Source organism: Erpetoichthys calabaricus, chromosome 15, assembly GCF_900747795.2.
Source record: "Erpetoichthys calabaricus chromosome 15, fErpCal1.3, whole genome shotgun sequence".
Taxonomy (NCBI): Eukaryota; Metazoa; Chordata; class Cladistia; order Polypteriformes; family Polypteridae; genus Erpetoichthys; species Erpetoichthys calabaricus.
In genome coordinates this window covers 91,512,715-91,537,115 of record NC_041408.2, presented here as the reverse complement: position 1 = coordinate 91,537,115, position 24,401 = coordinate 91,512,715, and the positions used below count along the sequence as shown (strand labels likewise).

Genomic DNA, 24,401 nt, shown 5'->3' with positions numbered 1-24,401 from the left:
GTTGGATAGATAGATATATGTGAAAGGCACTATATTAGATAGTTGGATAGATAGACAGATAGAGTGAAAGGCACTATATAATGATTGATAGATAGATAGATGTGAAAGGCACTATATTAGATAGTTGGATAGATAGACAGAGATAGATAGATAGAGAGAAAGGTACTATATTAGATAGATAGATAGATAGATAGAGTGAAAAGCATTATATAATGATAGATAGATAGAATAAAAGGCACTATATAATGATAGATAGATAGAGTGAAAGGCACTATATAATGATAGAAATAAAGATAAATAGTGAAAGGCACTATATAATGACAGATGGATAGATAGAATAAAAGGCACTATATAGTGATAGATAGATAAATGTGAAAGGCACTATATAATGATAGATAGATAGATGTGAAAGGCACTATATTAGATAGTTGGATAGATAGACAGATAGAGTAAAATGCATTATATAATGATTGATAGATAGATGGATAGATAGAGTGAAAGGCATTATATAATGATAGAAATATAGATAGATAGTGAAAGGCACTATATAATGACAGATAGATAGAATAAAAGGCACTATATAGTGAATGATAGATAGATAGATATAGATGTGAAAGGCACTATATAATAGATAATTTTACACATGCAGTCTTGGTGAATCTCTTACAGTGAGTAATTTAAGGGCATACGTGGGTATTGGTGGAGTGACAACACATTTATTTTTCATTTTCAGTTTTCTGCTGTAGGCTGGAGAAACAAAAGGAGGAGGAAGTCTGATGTAATTTCCACCTCCATCTCTGACTACACTTTTTCTGGAAGCAGGGACAAAAACTCAAGTGATTCAACCAACAGGGTCAGTTGACCAGTTGATGTGGCAGTGAGCAGACACTTCCTGTAGCTTTACTCCTGACTTGTGACACCAGAGGGCGCCAACACCCTCCAATTAACTTTATAACATTTCTTGGCTTTGTGCTCTTGCTAAGTACAGGTATATAGGGTCTGCAAGCTTTGGACCCAGCACTCTTATGTTATACTTACTTTTCGCAGTAGATAGATAAAGGCACTATATCACAGATAGAAAGACAGCTATATAACTTAGGCATAAATAGATAGGGAAGAGCATTATAAAATAGATAGATGTGTAAGGCATTATATAACTGATAGATAGATAGGTAGATAGATAGGAAAGGCACTATATAATTTAGAGATGGATAGGTAGATGTTGAAAGTTGCTATATAAGATATAGATAGTCAAAGGCACTATATCATTTAGAGCGAGAGAGAGAGGTTGTATTTCTGCCTCAATATGACTGCCAAGATAGAGGTGTCTTCATCATGGAGTCATGGCAGAGAGAGGAGGTCCAGATGGTGCCCACCATGTGACATTCTAATCTCAAATCCTGGACGAGTGGCTGCAGGCAGCACCATTGGTTCATCCAGTCCTATTTCAGCCACAACGCAGTTCCCATGACCAATAGGATTTGTCTGCTTGTCCCTTCCTGGGTCACTCGCCAATGAAGTGCTCAGGTACAACCCATCTCATAGTTGCTTTGTTCAGATGTGGTCTGTCCCTGCCAGCAGTTTATGGCCTTCCCTTTGGGTGGGGGGGGGGGCGTCTTAAAGGCTCATGCAATGCCCAAGCACACTTATAACGAAGCTCCTTACCAAAGCGGTTCAATGTCTGCTCCCAACCCCACAACCATAAATTTCACTTCCAAAGCAGCCCTTACATTGGCTATCATAAAGTACGGTGGGTGAAGGAACTCGCTTTGGCTTACATGAAGAAAGCCTCTTCATTTTTAAGTCACTATTAATTCTTAAATGACAATTTAGAAACAACTATCAAAATATTAAATATGAATCTTCATAAAAATGGCCTATACAAGTCATTTTAACAGCAATCACGTCATCACATTTGCCAGGTGATAGTGGCTACCCGCTCAGATGCTGGCACCTTATGCGCTCCCATGAAACCCCCACCCCACCCCCCCACTTCAAGGCCATGCGGGGCGCACCACAGGACTCCTCACATACAGGAAAGATGCCCCGGGGTGGGGGGGGACGTTGTCTGGATGTGTCAGGGGGGACGCTGCCCTACCAGCCAATGAAGGCCTGCAGCATCACGTTTGCATATGTATCAAGCTGATTAGCATAGTCCATATATGGTTGTTTCCGGGTGGCAAAGAGGCGGGGTTTGAGGAGCGTTTACAAGGTGATTGTGATTTATAAATGTGAATTTGCATATGAATTTGCATATGCCCGGTTGCATAAATCAGATTTCTTTTTTTGATGTGTGCATTTTCCTGTTTTTTTGCCGTATACACATTTTCTCGCTTATAAATGGGACATGCCAGGTTGGCACCAACATTACGCCCATCTGGGGCAGCAGCGAATCACAACTTAGCAGCAGTAATAATGGCTGGATATATAAAGCGTGATTTGGATGATTCGAGCTTGCACTGAAAGGCGCTATAAGTAATGGAGTTTGACAAACCGAGTGATAACACAGCCGAATTGGAGGATCCTTTAAAAAGTGTGTTTTGAATTTTCTTGATGTTGTCCCTCCAGCTCAGATGACTCACCACAATGTAGGGACCCTCGGCTCGATTTTATGAAGGACGGTGCGACTGCAGTCCATTGTTCTCAGAAGTAAATAATGGCCTGTGAGGAGAAATGAAAGAATTCTGTCAAATCGCAGATGACGGCGGGCTTTTGTCCCCTTTGGAGCTGAAACGGCTTTATTAGTCAGTGCTTTTATTAGAGCCTTTTATTTGAATATTGAATAAATAAATATATTTGGAAAGCTGCATAATTTCATGGAGGCAGGTTTATGGGGTCCATTGTGTATCGCGGCGGATGCTCTGCATGTATATTGCTCATTAGGCGCAAGGAGACAAACACGTGACCCCCAAGATGAATGCAAATAGAACAAATAATAGAGCCGTCATGGCATCTTGCCTTATTCTGGGATGCCATTTACCACGGACGGGGCTAAAGCTGAACCTCCACCACTTGGCTATACCGTTTGGGGCAGTGGGGTGGGCAGAAAATGTCAACAGCCTCCCTCCTATGGCGGATTCAGAATGTATGGAGACCCCCGTCACTGTCTAGATGCTTTATTGTGTTGTAGACTTCATTTGAAATGGACGCGGCTAACACTTTACTTCCTAATATTAATCTACACTCCGTTACCCATCGTGATAAAATAAAGACATTTTGTTTTTATTTTGGGAAATATTCTGACCCGTTGGTGTGGCCCCCCAAATGACGTTCAGGTGCATCCTGTTTGCTTGAGATGTGTGGAGAACTTGACGCGAGGATGATGATGATGATGATGATGTTTTTCAATTTCTCCAGTACCACCCAGCCATTCCTGTTAAGGGGTCTGCTCAGATATACGCAGGTGGATGAGCCCACGGTGGGTCCCGGCTGATGGACGACCTGTCAGGCAGACTGCGACGGTGCAGGTCGGCTCCTTCCTCCCTCTTCAATAAACGGGAGCCTCTTGAACCCGACGCCGTCAGGATCATAGCTGAGAGGAGCGGGGCAGCTGACGACAAAACCCACCGAGCAAAGGGGATGATGATAAAGTGTGACACAAAAACCAAGTGCAGGGCATCGTCCACCAAACATAAAAACGCCCAAAAAATGAAGGTGCGAGTGGAGGTGAAACAAAATAAAAAATTGTAATAAATGATTCCATTAAAACACACTTATTGCACAGTCGAGACGAGTTCGGCACAACTCCCCCTTCATTTGCCCGCCTCACCCCTTTGCTTTCTGAGACCGGGGAAAACGAGAACTGATGCGATCTTCATCACCAACCACCGTCTTCACCACACACACAGCGCTAGCCAGACCATCCTAAGTCGGACCACCTCCCATCATCCTTCACGCACCCGCAGTCGTACCCCGGATCCCCACCATGCTTGCCCCACACCACCTTTTTATTTGCTCTCGATTCTCACTTTGAACCTCCATTGCCCTTTGTTCGTATGACATGTTCCTTCCTCCCTCTCTACCCATCCCGTGCAGGCTCTTTTTAAAACAATTGGCTGCAGGTGGGAGGGGCTATTATCTCCGTGGCAGCATGGAGGCTCCTGATTGGTCTGCCCGCCTCTTCATGTGAAATCGGCACAGTCAGACGGTGTGTCCATTAACTGCAGAATAAAATGCATTTACCCTTTCTTTATCTATCTATCTATCTATCTATCTATCTATCTATCTATCTATCTATCTATCTATCTGTTATATAGTGCCTTTCATATCTATCCATCTAGCTATCCTGCCGACTACACTGAAATTATCTATCTATCTATCTATCTATCTATCTATCTATCTATCTATCTATCTATCTATTATTATATAGTGCCTTTCCCATCTCTCTTTTCTTCTCATTCTGCTCTTCCAGGTTGTCTGTCTGTCTGTCTGTTGTCTTTGTCTCTGGGTAGACGGACTGACAGAAACTGAGCTCAAATGACAGACACGCTGCTGCTGCAGATGGGCTGATCTGTGACCTTCATTTTATAAAGCAGGGTGTCACAACCAGGAATAGTTGAGGAGCCCACAATAAACATTAGGGAGGCCGCCGGAGATCCCCACTTAATGTTAGTAACACAAACGTATGACTGCTGGCAAACGACACAAAAGTCGGCCAATCGAGGCTCTAAAAAATAACAAAGCAAAATCGCTTGTGGCCTCAGGGAGCTCAGGAGTTCTTTCCACTTCTGTGTCTTTGGTCGGACTGAGACTTCACCCTCTGGACACGCCCACTTTAATTGGATCACGACCAGAAGGGGTGGGGCCGGGTTGTCTCCAAGATCTGGGGGCGGAGTCATTTGCTGTGACTGGGGCTGTTCTTGGTAGTTTGATTGGACAAGAGAGGACAGTTGGTGACGGTGCCCCCTCTCGGTTCGGGGTGGCATTGCTTGCTTCACTTGCCTCACTTAAGCCCTGAAGGTGATCCCCTGGCATGTGTGTGAGACGCGGTTTAAAAACTTTGCTTCTATATTGGATTTGTTGTAGATGGATCATATATCTTGTGTGTATTAAAAGACCAAAATAACTTTTATGATGGAAAAACCTAAAGTTAAATCCCAACAAGTTTAATGGAAAATTTTAGAAAAAGTAGCAAATGCGCTGAGCATAACCGGAAAGAAAATCCTTTTGCTATTAAGCAATGAGTTCACTGCTTGATGGGATCTGAGCCGCCGTGCCGCGTGTGATCGGTGACGGTGGTCCTTCTGCTCATTACACGCTTTTTTCCCAGAGTCTCATTCTCCGTCTTTTGCAAAGCCGTCATCAAAACTGTTTTCCCTCAGACAATGTTTGAGGAGTGTATTTATGCAGATGGCATTTCTCTCTTGGCACCTTTCATCTTTCTCCGAGGGTCTTCTGTCTTTCAAATACCCCCTCGTTTTAGAGAGGAGGGAGAGCGCCTGAGTTTGATCTTCAAATCAAATTAAGTCGGAGTGAGAAAGATGGAAGCGATGTGCCGCTTTGCAAATGGGCTTTGGGGGTTGCAGCGCATTTCCTAAATTTTGAGCAAATGAAATTCTGGAAGCGGCTGATTTGATGGACAATTTTGGCTTTCAGCGGCATTTATCAGGTGACTTTCATGAACTCCAATTCTTGTTGCTTTTTCTTTTTCCGAGCTGTGTGTCCTTAAACAACCCTAAACACCCAAATGAGAATGAATTGAAATTACCAAAGACTGCAACTCCTCCATCGTGAAGCCACTGAGTCCTGCTTTCATGGTTGCCTCCTCTGTCATAACGTTCACCTTGTAACACGAAAAGCCCCACATGCCATAGCGGGCATCTCTGTGCGTGTTATCAGCTCTGGTAACCTCGTGTCTTTACTAGCCGTCCACCACCGAGGACTCACTGGGATGTTTGTTTGTTTTACTGTTTCTTGTCCTCTCAGCTTGTTAGCAGAGTCAGGGGGCTCAGCACTCGGCTTGGAATGGACAACACGAGGGACTCGAAGCTCCAGCGGCTCCACCGAGAGGGAGATGGCAAACGCTTACACGCTGAGCTCCACATAACGGAGGGAGAAGAGCAGACAGCCAAGAAAGTCACGTCAGGTAAAGGAGCTGCCGGTCAGTCTGTCCTCATCAGGCAGCGCTAGGTGGCAGGGGCAAGGAGAAGAGACGCATTATATGGCAGTGCCAACCTGTGGTTTGGGGTGGAATTACAAGTCGACACACCCTGAAGGCATGTGTGTGCCATTATATATATATATATATATATATATATATATATATATACACACTGTATATACTGAATATAAGAGGGGCAGTCAAAAAGTTCCCAGAATTGTGATATAGCAAGAGAGTGGGAGTTCAGATTAAAAACACATTACTGTGGTGGGGAACGCAGCACGTCTGTAGACCAGTCACGACAGGTCTGGATTGGTTTTGCTGTGTAGTATTATTTTAATTACCGTTTGATTTAGACGTGTGCATAGTCACTCAGCGAATTGTCGCAGTTCGAATGACGTGCTAACATCAAGTTTGTGTGCAAATTTTGGAAATCAGCTTCAGATACGATAACTCAAACAGTAATTAAAACAATATAATACGCCAGATAGACAATGTCTTTAGTCAAAACTTCAATCCTTTCCTTCTGCTGCTGAGGTGTTTCACTTGCACGTTGCTTTGTTTTCGACGCTGTGTTACTCTTCATCTGTGTCATTAGCACAAAGTGGTTCTTGTGTGGTGGCATTTGCTGCACACACGTCTATCGTAGTGAGAAGTGAGGGGCGGGGAAGGTCTGAAAAAATGTAAAAGTGTATGCAGGCGCCATCTAGTGGCTGTGAGCAGAGCGGACTGCTCCACACACATACACACACACACACACACAATTACATATATATATATATATTTATGTTGTGTGTATATATATATATATATATATATATATATATATATATATATATATATATATATATATATATATATATGCTGTATATTAGACATATATAAATGAAAGACCTGTGTGTGTGTGTGGAGCAGTCCGCTCTGCTCACACTGTACAGTGGTCATTGCAAGAACTGCTGGTCTACAAAAGTGAAAATGCTGGGGCACCACTCTGGTTGCCCCCGGTTTAATAAGGTAGAGTTCAACAAAAACATGCACTTATTGGTACCAAATAAACAGAAAAGTAGGGTCCTCATGAGGAATGGCGGAAAAGAGCTCCGTCCTGCGCTGCCTTCTCATACTGAGAGATGCTTCCTTCTGGGAACTGTGGGATATGTAGTGAGGAAAGTGGAAGGGGCGGAGTCAGTTACCCTCACTGGGCAATTTCTTAGCACTATGGAGGGAGAAATGGATGATTGGGTTAGCGCCAGCGCCCCCTCTCGACTTGGGGCAGAAGTATTTACCTCAGAACAGCCCAAAGGGTGGTCCACAAATGCACATGCATGACAATATATGTATTTATATATATATATATATATATATATATATATATATATACTAGCAAAATACCCGCGCTTCGCAGCGGAGAAGTAGTGTGTTAAAGAGGTTATGAAAAAGTAAAGGAAACATTTTAAAAATAACGTAACATGATTGTCAATGTAATTGTGTTGTCATTGTTATGAGTGTTGCTGTCTTTTATATATATAATATGCACACACACACACATAAACATATATATACATATATATATACATATCTACATATACACATATGTACATATAGATAGATAGATAGATAGATAGATAGATACTTTATTAATCCCATATACATACGTATATACACATCCACATAAACATATATATACATATACAAATTTACATATCTACATATATATATATAGACATAGATATATACATACATACATTCACATAAATTGCGCGTCCCGTTTTGAATCAATACTGGACGGGATTTATCCCGTATTTCCATCCATCCATCCATTGTCTCCTGCTTATCCAAGGTCGGGTCGCGGGGGCAGCAGCTTGAGCAGAGATGCCCAGACTTCCCTCTCCCCGGCCACTTCTTCTAGCTCTTCCGGGAGAATCCCAAGGCATTCCCAGGCCAGTCGAGAGACATAGTCCCTCCAGCGTGTCCTGGGTCTTCCCCGGGGCCTCCTCCCGGTTGGACGTGCCTGGAACACCTCACCAGGGAGGCGTCCAGGAGGCATCCTGATCAGATGCCCGAGCCACCTCATCTGACTCCTCTCGATGCGGAGGAGCAGCGGCTCTACTCTGAGCCCCTCCCGGATGACTGAGCTTCTCACCCTATCTTTAAGGGAAAGCCCAGACACCCTGCGGAGGAAACTCATTTCAGCCGCTTGTATTCGCGATCTCGTTCTTTCGGTCACTACCCATAGCTCATGACCATAGGTGAGGGTAGGAACATAGATCGACTGGTAAATTGAGAGCTTCGCCTTGCGGCTCAGCTCCTTTTTCACCACGACAGACCGATGCAACGCCCGCATTACTGCGGATGCCGCACCGATCCGCCTGTCGATCTCACGCTCCATTCTTCCCTCACTCGTGAACAAGACCCCGAGATACTTGAACTCCTCCACTTGGGGCAGGATCTCGCTACCAACCCTGAGAGGGCACTCCACCCTTTTCCGGCTGAGGACCATGGTCTCGGATTTGGAGGTGCTGATTCTCATCCCAGCCGCTTCACACTCGGCTGCGAACCGATCCAGAGAGAGCTGAAGATCACGGCCTGATGAAGCAAACAGGACAACATCATCTGCAAAAAGCAGTGACCCAATCCTGAGCCCACCAAACCGGACCCCCTCAACACCCTGGCTGCGCCTAGAAATTCTGTCCATAAAAGTTATGAACAGAATCGGTGACAAAGGGCAGCCCTGGCGGAGTCCAACTCTCACTGGAAACGGGTTCGACTTACTGCCGGCAATGCGGACCAAGCTCTGGCACCGATCGTACAGGGACTGAACAGCCCTTCTCAGGGGGGCCGGTACCCCCATACTCTCGGAGTACCCCCCACAGGATTCCCCGAGGGACACGGTCGAATGCCTTTTCTAAGTCCACAAAACACATGTAGACTGGTTGGGCAAACTCCCATGCACCCTCCAGGACCCTGCTAAGGGTATAGAGCTGGTCCACTGTTCCGCGACCAGGACGAAAACCACACTGTTCCTCCTGAATCCGAGGCTCGACTATCCGACGGACCCTCCTCTCCAGGACCCCTGAATAGACTTTTCCAGGGAGGCTGAGGAGTGTGATCCCTCTGTAGTTGGAACACACCCTCCGATCCCCCTTCTTAAAGAGGGGGACCACCACCCCGGTCTGCCAATCCAGAGGCACTGTCCCTGATGTCCATGCGATGTTGCAGAGGCGTGTCAGCCAAGACAGTCCTACAACATCCAGAGCCTTGAGGAACTCCGGGCGTATCTCATCCACCCCCGGGGCCCTGCCACCAAGGAGTTTTTTGACCACCTCGGTGACCTCAGTCCCAGAGATGGGGGAGCCCACCTCTGAGTCCCCAGGCTCTGCTTCCTCATTGGAAGGCATGTTAATGGGATTGAGGAGGTCTTCGAAGTATTCCCCCCACCGACCCACAACGTCCCGAGTCGAGGTCAGCAGCGCACCATCCCCACCATATACAGTGTTGACACTGCACTGCTTCCCCTTCCTGAGACGCCGGATGGTGGACCAGAATCTCCTCGAAAGCCGTCCGAAAGTCATTCTCCATGGCCTCCCCAAACTCCTCCCACGCCCGAGTTTTTGCCTCAGCAACCACCAAAGCCGCATTTCGCTTGGCCTGCCGGTACCTATCAGCTGCCTCCGGGGTCCCACAGGACAAAAGGGTCCTGTAGGACTCCTTCTTCAGCTTGACGGCATCCTTCACCGCCGGTGTCCACCAGCGGGTTCGGGGATTGCCGCCACAACAGGCACCGACCACCTTACGGCCACAGCTCCGGTCAGCTGCCTCAACAATAGAGGCACGGAACATGGCCCATTCGGACTCAATGTCCCCCACCTCCCTCGGGATGTGGTCGAAGTTCTGCCGGAGGTGGGAGTTGAAGCTACTTCTGACAGGGGGCTCTGCCAGACGTTCCCAGCAGACCCTCACAACACGTTTGGGCCTACCACGCCTGACCGGCATCCTCCCCCACCATCGAAGCCAACTCACCACCAGGTGGTGATCAGTTGACAGCTCCGCCCCTCTCTTCACCCGAGTGTCCAAGACATGTGGCCGCAAGTCCGACGACACGACCACAAAGTCGATCATCGAACTGAGGCCTAGGGTGTCCTGGTGCCAAGTGCACATATGAACACCCCTATGCTTGAACATGGTGTTCGTTATGGACAATCCATGACGAGCACAGAAGTCCAATAACAAAACACCGCTCGGGTTCAGATCAGGGGGGCCATTCCTCCGAATCACGCCCTTCCAGGTCTCACTGTCATTGCCCACGTGAGCATTGAAGTCTCCCAGCAGAACGAGGGAGTCCCCAGAAGGTATGCCCTCTAACACACCCTCCAGGGACTCCAAAAAAGGGTGGGTACTCCGAACTGCTGTTCGGTGCATACGCACAAACAACAGTTAGGACCCGTCCCCCCACCCGAAGGCGAAGGGAGGCTACCCTCTCGTCCACCGGGGTAAACCCCAATGTACAGGCTCCAAGTTGGGGGGCAATAAGTATACCCACACCTGCTCGGCGCCTCTCACCGGGGGCAACTCCAGAGTGGTAGAGAGTCCAGCCCCTCTCAAGGAGATTGGTTCCAGAGTCCAAGCTGTGCGTCGAGGTGAGTCTGACTATATCTAGCCGGAACCTCTCAACTTCGCGCACTAGCTCAGGCTCCTTCCCCTTCAGAGAGGTGACATTCCACGTCCCAAGAGCCAGTTTCTGTAGCCGAGGATCGGACCGCCAAGGTCCCCGCCTTCGGCCACCACCCAACTCACACTGCACCCGACCTCCTTGGCCCCTCCTATAGGTGGTGAGCCCATGGGAAGGGGGACCCACGTTGCCTCTTCGGGCTGTGCCCGGCCGAGCCCCATGGGTGCAGGCCCGGCCACCAGGCGCTCGCCATCGAGCCCCACCTCCAGGCCTGGCTCCAGAGTGGGGCCCCGGTGACCCGCGTCCAGGCAAGGGAAAACGCCGTCCAAAATTGTTTTTCGTCATAGGAGGTTTGTTTAACCGCTCTTTGTCTCATCCCTCACCTAGGACCAGTTTGCCTTGGGTGGCCCTACCAGGGGCATAAAGCCCCGGACAACAGAGCTCCTAGGATCATTGGGACACGCAAACCCCTCCACCACGATAAGGTGACGGTTAAAGGAGGGGTTTATCCCGTATTTTTTTTATCATTTTTTTTTTAAAGCAGCGTCTCATGCAAATCATCCCACACGCATTTTATGAAGATGCCTCCTTTCCTACTTTTGATTGGGTAATACTTGATGTCATCGTTAGTTTGATTGGTGTTTTTAACTGTCCAGTGAGGAGGGCGTGTCTTTTAAGTACAGTCTGCAAAGTGTTGGCACTGAGATGTGGCGTCAGCGCCATAGTTGAAGCCCCTAACGTTGCGGTCAGCAAGTCGGCTAACATCCGCCATGTGCCGTCTTTCAGTTGCGAGAAGCAGATCATAGAATGGTTGAAACTGTTGCCCCTAACGTTGCGCCACGGCGTGTGGTTCGTTTATACCTCGTGTCTTCTCATTAAACTTTTATCTCGCGAATATGTTATTGCAATCCGCAGCGGGAGCGTTTCTATAAACTTAATTTAAACTTACGTTTTACACCGTGCTTTGTTTCCCTTATGAACATGCTTGTATGCTTAACTCGCTCCGTTCTCAATTGTTTAATTAATTTTTTGCTCTTCGCTGTTTGCGGCTGTTCCTCCATTTCCCCCTACTTCGTTCTTTTATCTCGCGAATATGTTATTGCAATCCTTAACGGGAGTGTTTCAATAAACTGATTGAAAATAGTTTTGCATTTACCTTGTTAGTAAAAGGCGAGCTTTTAAGCCTGAGAAATCACCCCGTAAATGCACACGTTTAATTGCACATGTGTTAATATGTATGCTTACACAGTATTAAAAGACAGTCAAAAATTAACGTCATTTACCTTCGTTCCCGCGTGTGACTCGTGCTGTAAATCTCTTCCTTGTTTTTAGTTCACGTGATTACGTAGGAGGCGTGATGACGCGATACGTGACTCCGCCTCCTCCATTACGGTGTATGGACAAACAATATGTTCCAGTTATGACCATTACGCTTTGAATTTCGAAATGAAACCTGCCTAACTTTTGTAAGTAAGCTGTAAGGAATGAGCCTGCCAAATTTCAGCCTTCCACCTACACGGGAAGTTGGAGAATTAGTGATGAGTGAGTCAGTCAGTCAGTCAGTGAGTGAGTGAGTCAGTCAGTCAGTGAGGGCTTTGCCTTTTATTATTATAGATATATATATATATATATATATATATATATATATATATATATATAGTATATGTCCATCCATCCAACCATCCATTTTCCAACCCTCTGAATCCGAACACAGGGTCACCAGGGTCTGCTGGAGCCAATCCCAGCCAACACAGGGCACAAGGCAGGAACCAATCCCGGGCAGGGTGCCAACCCACTGCAGTATAGTATATGTATATATCTATAATTATATATATATATATATATATATGTTGTGTATATATGACAATATATGTATTTATATATATATATATATATATATATATATATATATATATATATATACATAATATTATACATAATATATATATATATTTGTGTATATAATGGATATATATTTATAGATACATTGTATATGTATATACAGTTATATGAAAAAGTTTGGGACCCCCCTCCCAGCCTGCATGATAATTGACTCTCCTTTCACCAATAAAGATAACAGTGGTCTGTCTTGCATTTCCTAGGAGTACTGCGGTGTTTTCTGAACTAAGATTTTGAGTGACGCAGTATTTAGTTGTATGAAATTAAATCAAATGTGAAAAACTGGCTGTGCACAAATGTGTGTCCCCTTGTCATTGTGCTGATTTGAATGCCTGTCACTGCTCAATGCTGATTGGTTGGTGTGATGAGCTCATTAAGCCTTGAACTTCATAGACAGGTGTGTCCCATCATGAGATATAAAGGGATTTAAGGTGGTCAATTACAAGTTGTGCTTCCTTCCCTTTGACTCTCCTCTGAAGAGTGACAGTATGGGATCCTCAAAGCAACTCTCCAAAGATCTGAAAACAAAGATTGTTGAGTCTCCTGGTTTAGGGGAAGGCTACAAAAAGCCATCTCAGAGGTTTAATCTCTCAGTTTCAACTGTAAGGAATGGAATCAGGAAACGGAAGGCCACAGGCACAGTTGCTGTTAAACCCAGCAGGTCTGGCAGGCCAAGAAAAATACAGGAGTGGCATATGAGCAGGATTGTGAGAATGGTGACAGACAACCCACAGATCACCTCAAGACCTACAAGAACATCTTGCTGCAGATGGTGTATCTGTACATCATTCTACAATTCAGCGCATCTGTATGGCAAGGTGATGAGAAAGAAGCCCTTTCTGCACTCACGCCACAAACAGAGTCGCTTGTTGTATGCCAATGCTCATTTAGACAAGCCAGATTCATTTTGGAACAAAGTGCTTTGGACTGACGAGACACAAATTGAGTTATTTGGTCCAAACAAAAAGCACTTTGCATGGTGGAAGAAGAAGACCGCATTCCAAGACAAACACCTGCTACCTACTGTCAAATTTGGTGGAGGTTCCATCATGCTGTGGGGCTGTGTGGTTAGTTCAGGGACTGGGACCCTTGTTAAAGTTGAGGGTCAGATGAATTCAACCGAATATCAACAAATTCTTCAGGATAATGTTCAAGCATCAGTCAGAAAGTTGAAGTTACGCAGGGGTTGGATATTCCAACAAGACAATGACCCAAAACACAGTTGGAAATCTACAAAGGCATTCACGCAGAGGGAGAAGTACAATGTTCTGGAATGGCCGTCACAGTCCCCTGACTTGAATATCAGAGAAAATCTATGGGATGATTTGAAGCAGGCTGTCCATCAAACTGAACTGAACTGGAGAGATTTTGTATGAAGAATGGTCAACAATACCTCCATCCAGAATCAGACACTCATCAGAGGCTATAGGAGGACAGTGTCTAGAGGACAAAAGGAGGCTCAACTAAGTATTGATGTCATATCTCTGTCGGGGTGCCCACATTTATGCACCTGTCTAATTTTGTTATGATGCATGTTGCATATTTTCTGTTAATCCAATAAACTTAATGTCACTGCTGAAATCCTACTGTGTCCATAAGGCATGTCAGATATTAAAAGGAAGTTCAGCCAATGAGAAACAAAAATCCAAAGAATTAAGAGGGGCTCCCAAACTTGTTCATATGACTGTATCTATAATTATATATACTGTATATATATGTTGTGTATATATGACAATATATGTATTTATATATATATATATATATATATATATATATATATATAAACATAATAGGGCGGCACGGTGGCGCAGTGGGTAGCGCTGCTGCCTCGCAGTTGGGAGATCTGGGGACCTGGGTTCGCTTCCCGGGTCCGCCCTGCGTGGAGTTTGCATGTTCTCCCCGTGTCTGCGTGGGTTTCCTCTGGGTGCTCCGGTTTCCTCCCACAGTCCAAAGACATGCAGGTTAGGTGGATTGGCGATTCTAAATTGGCCCTAGTGTGTGCTTGGTGTGTGGGTGTGTTTGTGTGTGTCCTGCGGTGGGTTGGCACCCTGCCCGGGATTGGTTCCTGCCTTGTGCCCTGTGTTGGCTGGGATTGGCTCCAGCAGACCCCCGTGACCCTGTGTTCGGATTCAGTGGGTTGGATAATGAATGGATGGGTGGATAAACATAATATTATACATGATATATATATATATATATATATATATATATATATATACATACATTGTATATTGCCCTCCATAATGTCTTGCACATTGCAGACTTTAAGGCTACAAGTGTTTTCTATTTTTCTACTTCGTGAGACCAAAATGTATTTAAAGGCCTTAATTGAAAGTCTGCATTGTGCTCTTATTGATGAATTGTGTGAATTGTTTGATTTGTAATTTTAAACTGCGCAACAGAGGGGGGAAATCGAGGTAAAAAGGTGCGTCTGTCTCAGACATTATGGAGGGTGCTGTACTGTATTTCTCTCTGTTTTTATTTTTCTATTTAATTCTTCATTTTTCAAGCAGGAACACCACTTCAGGATATCTGCACAAATCTGCGTTCATTTGAGTCACTTTTCGTTTTTTCTTCTCTCTCCTGTTTGCAGCGTAACAAGTCGTCGGAGGAGTGAAGACGACCTGCTCGTGGTTTCCAGAATATTCCGCCGTGTCTCCTTATTAAACCGCACGCCTCGCTCATCTGCTCAAGTATAGAGGACACTGACGACACCCTGGGGTCTCCATAAGCCCTGACCACCATGCTTATGCCTGACTAACTAAGGTCGTGGAGCATTAATGGCCTTATTTTTGTATTGTGCCTTAAACGAATGGAGTAACAGATCTCTAGAACAGTAATAATAATAATAATAATCCTGTGACTCACTGCCTGCTCCCCTCCAGTGGTTGAGTAATGTCTGTGTTTGACACACACAGTTGTATTGTGAATATTTTACAGAACGTGTCCGTAACAAAGCACTCAGCAAATATCAACACAATCGGCAATATAAGTTGTGCTGCCTGCTAAAGAGAGAATTCCTTTCATTTAAGAAAAGACCCCCATAGCACTAGAATTAAAAAGTGCGGTAAGCCACAGACCGTAAAACGATCGAGATGGGGACCTCCATATCAGTGACTGACCCCCCAACTCGCTGTGGCCTCGGGACTGGCTAACAAAGCTGCAGTTGGAGCTCGAGCCCCTCGATTAGCAGTTCAGAAAGTCTTCAGACCCCCTCACTTTCTGTCCACGTTTACCTTTAAATGGATGAATTTTCCCATTTTTGCCCATCAGTCTACGCTCAATGACCCGTCATGGCAGGTTTTCACGTTCTCATTATGGGTTACTGAGTTTGGATTGGTGGGCAATAATGGCAAAAATTCATCCATTTAAAAGAAAAAGCCCAATACAGTAAAGTGCGTAGAAAGTGAAGGGTCTGACGACGTCCCCGGTCCACTGCATGGCTGCCCTTCTCTTTCTGGTGTACTTTGCTAGTGAGGCCTTTTGGTTTCGAGTCTAATTAGGCTCACTATCACTTTTTCTGTTTCTCATTAAAGATGAGCGAGACTTCATTTTGTTCGGAGTTAAAAGTGACACCACAGAAGGTGTAAAGTGAGTTAGCGGCATGACGCTCTGCCCAAGGCGGCCCCCCTGAGTAACTGCAGTGCCGCTGATGGCCCCCTCATCTCAGCCACATTTCGGTGTGTGTCTGATTCTGCCTGACGCTGCATCTTAGAATGATCGGCTGTTATGGAGGAACACAGTGGCATCGTGGTGCTTGGTGGTGGGGGGGGGGGGGGGGGGGGGCACCTTCAGGTGCTTCTTAGGTACCCAGCCCCCCTGACCTTCTAGAGGATCAGCACCACCACATCTCATGATCTCCAGCATCCTTGAGATGGCAGCCCTCCATCCCGTTGTTATGCTCTCTGGTGGACTGGTGTGAAGATAGACAGGGGGACCCAACCACCTCCCACCCTCCCTTCTTTGACCAAGGTAAACTCTAAGGGGTAACCCCCCCCTCCACCCCGACCCCAATGTTCAACCATCAGCATTAAATGAGCACTAAGGGCTAAAGTTAGTGATGTGCTGGAGGACCACTGATGACCTCCTGAGTGAATTACCAGTAAGTCACAAACATTCGGACAGATGGGGACCTCCGCATCAGTGATTGACCCCACTTGCCATGGCCTCGGGATTCGCTAACAAAGCCACAGTTGAAGCGCCAGCCCCTCTATTAGAAGTTCATACAGTGGACCACTAGAGGGGGAATAGCACCGTCAAACCCCGGCTACAAATAAGGGCAGGTGCCGAATCTTTATAAAATGAAAGATTTATTCTACAATTCCAATGAAGCTCTGTGGAGCACAGAGGCAAAGGGGAAAAGCCTCTAAACAAAGGCAATCCCAGTCAAACAAAGAATCGGATCGAAAAAATAGCAAAGAAGGTCAAAATTCCAAAAAGTCACAAGCACCAGCAAAACACGGGTAACTCAGCAACTCCAGAGCACATTCACAATGAACCGTCAGGAAATGCGCAAGTCGCCTCTGGATTTAGAAGGCAGTTCTTGGCAGTGATTGGCAGGTTACTCCCGCCTCTTGGGGGACCACCAACAAAACACATGGAAAGTAAAGAATCAAGGAAATCAGAAATGAGCAAACGAGACATAAAGCCTGTATTTGAACACCAGCCAGTGGAGGGACGTGACACCGTGCTAGAATATGGCGGCAGCGGTTTAACACGTTGTATTTAGAGAGACCACAACGCTGATCTAAACTACAGAAGGGTATTGAAGCAGACAGAAGCACTTCTCAAACGTGCGGAGCCAAGTCCTGCAGTGGTCTACGTGTGTCTGTTCTGTTGCCGTGCTTGTTACGATTGTAAGAAAACGCGTAAGAAGAGATGGGGGCGCACCCCGTTAACCGGAACAAAAAGTAGGTGTCCAAAACGGAATTGAATTAACAGAGAAAAATGGCCGTCAGATAAAATCGGAAACAGGAAGTGACACAATGAAAGTGACGCAATTGGGTGTGGCATTCTGGATCTGGAAATGACATCAAAGGGAGGCGGTCCTTGAGGGCCGGAACAGGAAGTGATGTTAGGTTGACTTCTGAGGACCGTAAGTAGTTTAACGTTGAAGGTTCATCGATTGTTCTATGGGAAAAGAAAAGAAGAGTTAGAGGAAAGCGCCAACCCCTGGACCAGTAGGAACATACACTCATTTAACTGTCCCCTACTCACATGTGTGTGACACAATATGCAAATAAATCGTTAAGCTTCTGTTGTCCATGTGCTAATGAGCTCCTCAGGTGACCACAGCAAGTTTTGCTTTGGGTTTTCTTTCTCTCACTTCATTTTCGTTCTGCGCTGAAACTCTGGCGGTTTAAAGTGCACGGACTGGAGGATTAGGGGGCAGCGGGTGTTTTAGGAAGAAACCCTGTGGGCGGAGCCTTGGCAGCAGCAGATTCCTCTGCAATTTATTACAAACCTTTCTAACGAGTTCCCTCGGGTTGAGGATTACGTCTGGCTCCACGAGATCACATGCTACTTAGCGGGCTCTCCCCCCCACGGCTCATTTCCTTTCTCATGCAAAATGCATCCAGCGTTGGATCAGGCAGTCGTCGTCCTCAGAAGGCAGACATGGCCACAGCAGGCAAGGTCGATCAAGTGGGAAGCCAAGAAGCCCCTGACCATTAGAGAACAGTATGTCTCTATTACCGTATTTACACGTGTATCACGCTCACATTTTTTCCCGAAAATTAGCATTAGAAAATAAGGTGCGTGTCATACACGAGGAAATTTTTTTCTGTAATGTTTACTTCTTCTGCTTGTTCGCGCTCTCTCTCTCTCTCTCTCTCTCTCTCTCTCTCTCTCTCTCTCACATTCGCTCGCGCGCGCGCTCTCGCTCATTTGCTCACGCTCTCTCTCTCTCTCTCTTGCTCGTTCGCATGCACTCTCTCACTCTCGCTCATTCACTCACACGCACTCTCTCTCTCTCTCTCTCTCTCGTTCGCTTGCACGCACGCTCTTTCTCTCTCTCTCTCCCTCTCACTCATTCACTTGCGCACACGCTCTCTCTCTCTCTCTCTCATTCGCTCCCTCGCGCGCTCTCTCTCTCTCGCTCATTTGCTCATGCGCGCTCTCTCTCTCTCTCGTTCGCTCACACGCTCTCTCTCTCTCTCTCTCTCTCTCATTCATTCACTTGCGTACGCTCTCTCTTGCTCACTCGTTCGCACGCGCTCTCTCTCTCTCTGTCTCTCTCTCTCTCTCGTTCACTTGTGTGCATGCTCTCTCTCTCTCTCTGTCTCTCTCTCTCTCTCTCGTTCACTTGTGTGCATGCTCTCTCTCTCTCTTGCTTGTTCGCACGTGCTCTCTCTCTCGCTCTTGCTCATTTGCTCACGTGCACTCTCTCTCTCGCTTATTCTCTCTCTCTCTCTCTCTCTCGCTCTCGCTCGTTCGCTCACGTGTGCTCTCTCTCTCTCGTTTGCTCACGCGCGCTCTCTCTCTTTCATCATGCAACAAAAACAGAAGTGCATTTCGCAGAAAACATGCCCTAAACACTTCCTATACAATCTCAATGTGCGTTGTACACAGGGCAAATTTTTTTCACAATTTTCTTTGTAAAAATTCAGGTGCATGTCTTACACGAGGGCGCGTGGTACACGAGTAAATACGGTATGTAAAAAATCAGGACTCTTTTGAAGAGATTTTTTCAAGTCCCATGAGATGAGACATTGGCCATGAGATTTCTTCAAGTCCCGCCCTCTTCTCAACCATATTCAAGCACACCCATGGTAATCAGTCAGTCAGTCATTGTCCAACCCGCTATATCCTAACTGCAGGGTCACGGCGGTCTGCTGGATCCAATCCCAGCCAACACAGGGTGCAAGGTAGGAACAAACCCTGGGCAGGGCGTCAGCCCACCACAGGGCACACACACCCACACACCAAGCACACACTATGGACAATTTAGAATCGCCAATGCACCTAACCTGCATGTCTTTGGACTGTGGGAGGAAACCCACGCAGACGACATGCAAACTCCACGCAGGGAGGACCCGGGTCTCCTTACTGCGAGGCAGCAGCACTAACCACTGCGCCACCGTGCTGCCCGCCTACAGGTAATCACACCTCTCATTCGTGTGAATGCTTTTGACAGACAGTTCCTACTCTCTCAGCTCTTACAAATTTTTACGTTAAGTTCCTAATTAAAGAAGATGTATTATGTCCAAAACTTATTGAAGAATTTAATCCCATAGGGTTATCAACAGAAGAAATGAGTACACGGACAATCCTAGCACCGAGAAACGAGGAAGTCAAACGAATTAATGTGAAAAATGTCGATTGGTTACACAGCAAATTGGTTAAATGCGTATCAATAGATACAGTTGGTGGTGCGGAAAATGAAAACATCGACTTACAATATTACAAAGAATATCTACAACCGTTAACATCGTCCAGTCTACCACTGCACGAATTGGTGTAGAAAGAAGGACGTATCCAAGAAAGGTCATGTAAGTCCATCTTCAGGGGATAACATGAGACACCAAAGGAGATCTCGATATGCCATTCGTATTAAAACGTTAACGGTTTCCCGTTAGAATAGCTTTTGTAAAGTCAATTAACAAATCACAGGGACAAACATTCAAAAAAGTCCATCCATCCAGTTTCCAAATCGCTGAATCCGAACACAGGGTCACAGGGGTCTGCTGGAGCCAATCCCAGCCAACACAGGGCGCAAGGCAGGAACCAATCCCAGGCAGGGTGCCAACCCACCACATCTGGATCTAATCACCTTTCAGAATTTTTTGGTGTGGGTGCCCTTAGCAAGGTGCCCATGTTGCCCATACCTAAGTGTGCCAACATGTGGACAGCTATTTTCAGGTCTCTCCAGAGATGTTTGATGGGATTCCTGTCCGGGTTCAACTTGGGCCACTCATGGACATTCACTGAGTTGTTCCTCAGCCGCTCCTGTGTTGTCTTTGCCCGGGCAGGGCGCCAACCCACCGCAGTTTAAAAAAGTTGTTTATTTCATAGAGAGAAAGAAGCGAAATTCACTCATGGGCAGTTATATGTTGCGTTGTCACGATGAAACTCCAAACACGGAATCAAAATTCAATGCGATATTGCCGAAAATTTAATTCAAAAAATTGTTTTACGGTAAAAGTGTAAATTTAAAAAGTATCTGCGTGTTAATTTCAAAGCCAAACAGAACAAAATCGTATAATCATATAACGCAACGTGAAACGTAATTGACTTTCAAATGATTACGTTTTACTATTTTTTAATGTGGTTAACTACTCGTTGTAATGTAAAAGACTTAGTTCTATTATGCATATGTGACAATTCCCATTAAAATAACAATCTGTTTAAATTGTACGTCCGCTTCCCTACAAAGAGGCTAGCGAGTAGTGCAGGCCTGAGGGTTGGTCAGCGAAGTGAGCAGGGGGCAATGCCCCCTAGTATTCTTAAAGTTTGCATATATTCAAAGTGTCTTACCGCACGCTAGTATAGTAAGGGTTAAATCGTAAAATTGTATTATTTTTCTCTTTGCCACCTGCAAGCCCCCAATATCTTGCTGCTAAGCTTCAAGTCGAGGACACGGAGTGCTTTTAGAGGGCTAAGCAGGCCATTGTTTTAAGAAATCCAGCCATTGAGACTTTTAACTACGAGAGAAAGGCAAATAGGCTGCTTGCCTTCACGTGGCGCGGCTGGGCCTCTGCCTCCCTGTCTGCCCGCCTGGACACTAACATGAGGGGATGACAAAGCCAAGGAAAGTGTCTTTAATAAGAAACAGCGCTCCTGTCTTAGAGATTGAGCTACCTAGACCTCTAGCCTGCTGTGGTGTGTGCAACAAGATGATGTTCATTTGAGTGGTCAAGTATCTTATGTGGGGGTCCACCTGATTCCAACAATAAACAGGTCTCGGACATCTGCACAGGGTAAAGAGTGATGTTGGAGAGTTTCAGCCTGATGATGGACGCAGGGCCAGGTGATGGGCATTAGGTAATGGAGAAGACCTGCCAAGTGGGCGTGACGAGCAGGATGAAGCACTGTTCTCATTGGGCTGGGAAATACTGATGGACCTAATTGGAGGCAGGTGATTGGGAGTCAGACGAGGACGAGGAATGGGTTGTAATAAAAGTATGGACGCTCAGTTCATCTGAACTGGGACCGTGTGTGCATCATGTAATAAAGCCTGATTCTGCTACCTGTCCTGAGACTCCAAGTGGCTTTTTTTTTGGAGGGGGGCTGAGGGTGCCCGTGCTGCCTAATCTGCTTCAGCACCATTGAGGTGGACACCTAACCAGCTTTGGTTAATCCAAGGGTTAGGTTTAAGGTTTTCGGCAGGTCCTGTTCTTCTATTTGTTGTTCACTTGTCAATTACTTTGTGACTCATCTTCTTCTTTTTCTCTGACTTTGTCTTCCAACCGTCCAACCTGAGCTGACCCTCTAATTTCCTCATTTCTAACCCTGTCCATCCTCGTCACACCCAAGGCAAATCTTTAACTCTGCCACCTCCAGTCTCCTGTGCCACCATCTCCAACCCATATAACATAGCTGGTCTCACTACCATCCTGTAGACCTTCCTTGTCACTCTTGCTGATACCTGTCTGTCACAAATCACTCCTGACACTCTTCTCCACCCTGCCTGCACTCTCTTCTTCACTTCTCTTCCACAATCTCCATTACTCTGTACTGTTGATCCCAAGTATTTAAACTCCTCCACCTTCACCTCCTCCACTCCCCTCATCCTCACCATTCCACTGACCTCCCTCTCATTCACACACATGTATGCTGTCTCGGTGGTCCTACTGACCTTCATTCCTCTCCACCTCTCCAGGGTCTCTTCCACCTGCTCCCTACTCTCACTACAGATCACAATGTCATCAGCAAACATCACAGTCCATGGGGACTCCTGTCTAATCTCGTCTGTCCACCTGTCCATCACCATTGCAAATAACTAAACTTAACTAGAAGAAAACATGAATCAAAGTGGTCATCTCGAGACTTTCGAAGTGAATGATCAGTTCAGCACTGCTTTATCGAAAGATCTCCCAGCTTGCTTAATCTGATTGTCTCCCCAGTGGATAAAACAAAAGAGCTCAGAGTCCGTGGCCCTCGTCACCATTAGCACTCCTGCAGGGTGACAAAATCCCAATGGACCATGCCAGGCCCCCACAATGACGCCAGCCTGGCATGTTTTGTGTTCATTTTTTTTTTTTTTATCATTCCCACGGTGTAAAGCCGTATCTCAGTCACATCGCTGATAGCGTGGGACTGCAGGATTTCATCATTTCCAGCAATAAATCCCAGCGAGGTGTCAAGGTGCTGTCACTTGTCAGCAGAGGTGGCTAATAATTAGAGGAAAATAAAAACAGAGAGCGGCTTGGCAGAGGAGCCTGCAGTGCTCAGCAGATGAGGCGCAGGGTTTTAAGTACCAGGAATCGATATTATAGCGCCTTTTAACTGGCTTGAAGAAAACCAAAAAACGATCTAGACACCCATTTTCAAATCAAATTTGATTTGTCACATACAGTTAAGCGCAGCACAAGAGTGCCTGGAGTGCAGTGCTTAGTTACTGAACTCTGAGACTGTGAATTAGGAGAGGAGCAGAAAAGTCACGAGTGCTCTCCCCTCGACTTCCTCGGAGACTCAGATATGGGGATGGATATTTGAGGAGTAAACTAGAAAGCCAGGATTCTATTTTTATATTATGTACATTAGAGAATGTGGAAGAAAATTATGAATACAGGACCCCCCCCCCCCCCCCCCCGCACTGGAATGCCCCAATATTTAAGCAATAAAACACAGGCAGGAGAAAGCGTCAATCATTATTCTTTATTTAAATCTCCGAAGAGGTAAAAAGCATCATATCAGTGTTTCTATCCATCCATTATCCAACCCGCTATATCCTAACTACAGGGTCACGGGAGTCTGATGGAGCCAATCCCAGCCAACACAGGGCACAAGGCAGGAAACAAACCCCGGGCAGGGCACCAGCCCACCGCACATCTATTGTAGTAAAATGCATTGCATGTGTCATTCCAACAGATGGTGTACAAACATTGGAACTGCCTTTAGAAATCCCATACCAACTGGTATATAACAGACATATGCATTGCATTTGTCATTACAACACGTGGCACACCACAAACATTACCACTGCTTTTACAAATCCCATACCAACTGACATATACCAGACATATATGCATTGCATTTGACATATCGACAGATGGCGCACTACAAAGGTTTGCACTGTTTTTACAAATCCCCTACCAAATGACATATGTGGTAGTAAAATGCATAGCATTTGTCATTCCAACAGACTGTGCACCACAAACATTGGCACTCCCTTTACAAATCACATAACAACTAGCATATAACAGAGACAACAACAACAACAACATTTATTTATATAGCACATTTTCATACAAAAAGTAGCTCAAAGTGCTTTACATAATGAAGAGAAGAAAAATAAAAGACAAAATAAGAAATTAAAATAAGACAACATTAATTAACATAGAAAGGAGTAAGGTCCGATGGCCAGGGTTGACAGAAAAAACAAAAAAAAAAACTCCAGAAGGCTGGAGAAAAAAATAAAATCTGTAGGGGTTCCAGGCCACGAGACCACCCAGTCCCCTTTGGGCATTCTACCTAACATAAATGAAATAGTCCTCTTGGTAGTTCGGGTTTTTCACGGAGTCACTTGATGCTGATGGTCATACAGACTTCTGGCTTTTAATCCATCCATCATTG

General features: G+C 45.8%; 1 protein-coding gene across 4 annotated transcripts in view; it reads left to right on the top strand.

Moving 5' to 3' along the window:
* The window catches only part of mlip (muscular LMNA-interacting protein), a 56,909-nt gene extending 41,388 nt beyond the window's left edge, over window positions 1–15,521 (top strand). For all 4 annotated transcript variants that reach the window (XM_051919147.1, XM_051919148.1, XM_051919146.1 and 1 more), the window contains 2 exons: window positions 5,926–6,100; window positions 15,277–15,521. In XM_051919147.1, the coding sequence (XP_051775107.1) occupies window positions 5,926–6,100; window positions 15,277–15,332 (231 nt within the window). In that variant the 3' untranslated portion in view covers window positions 15,333–15,521. The remainder of the gene's footprint in view (window positions 1–5,925; window positions 6,101–15,276) is intronic.
* The last annotated feature ends 8,880 nt before the right edge of the window (window positions 15,522–24,401 follow it).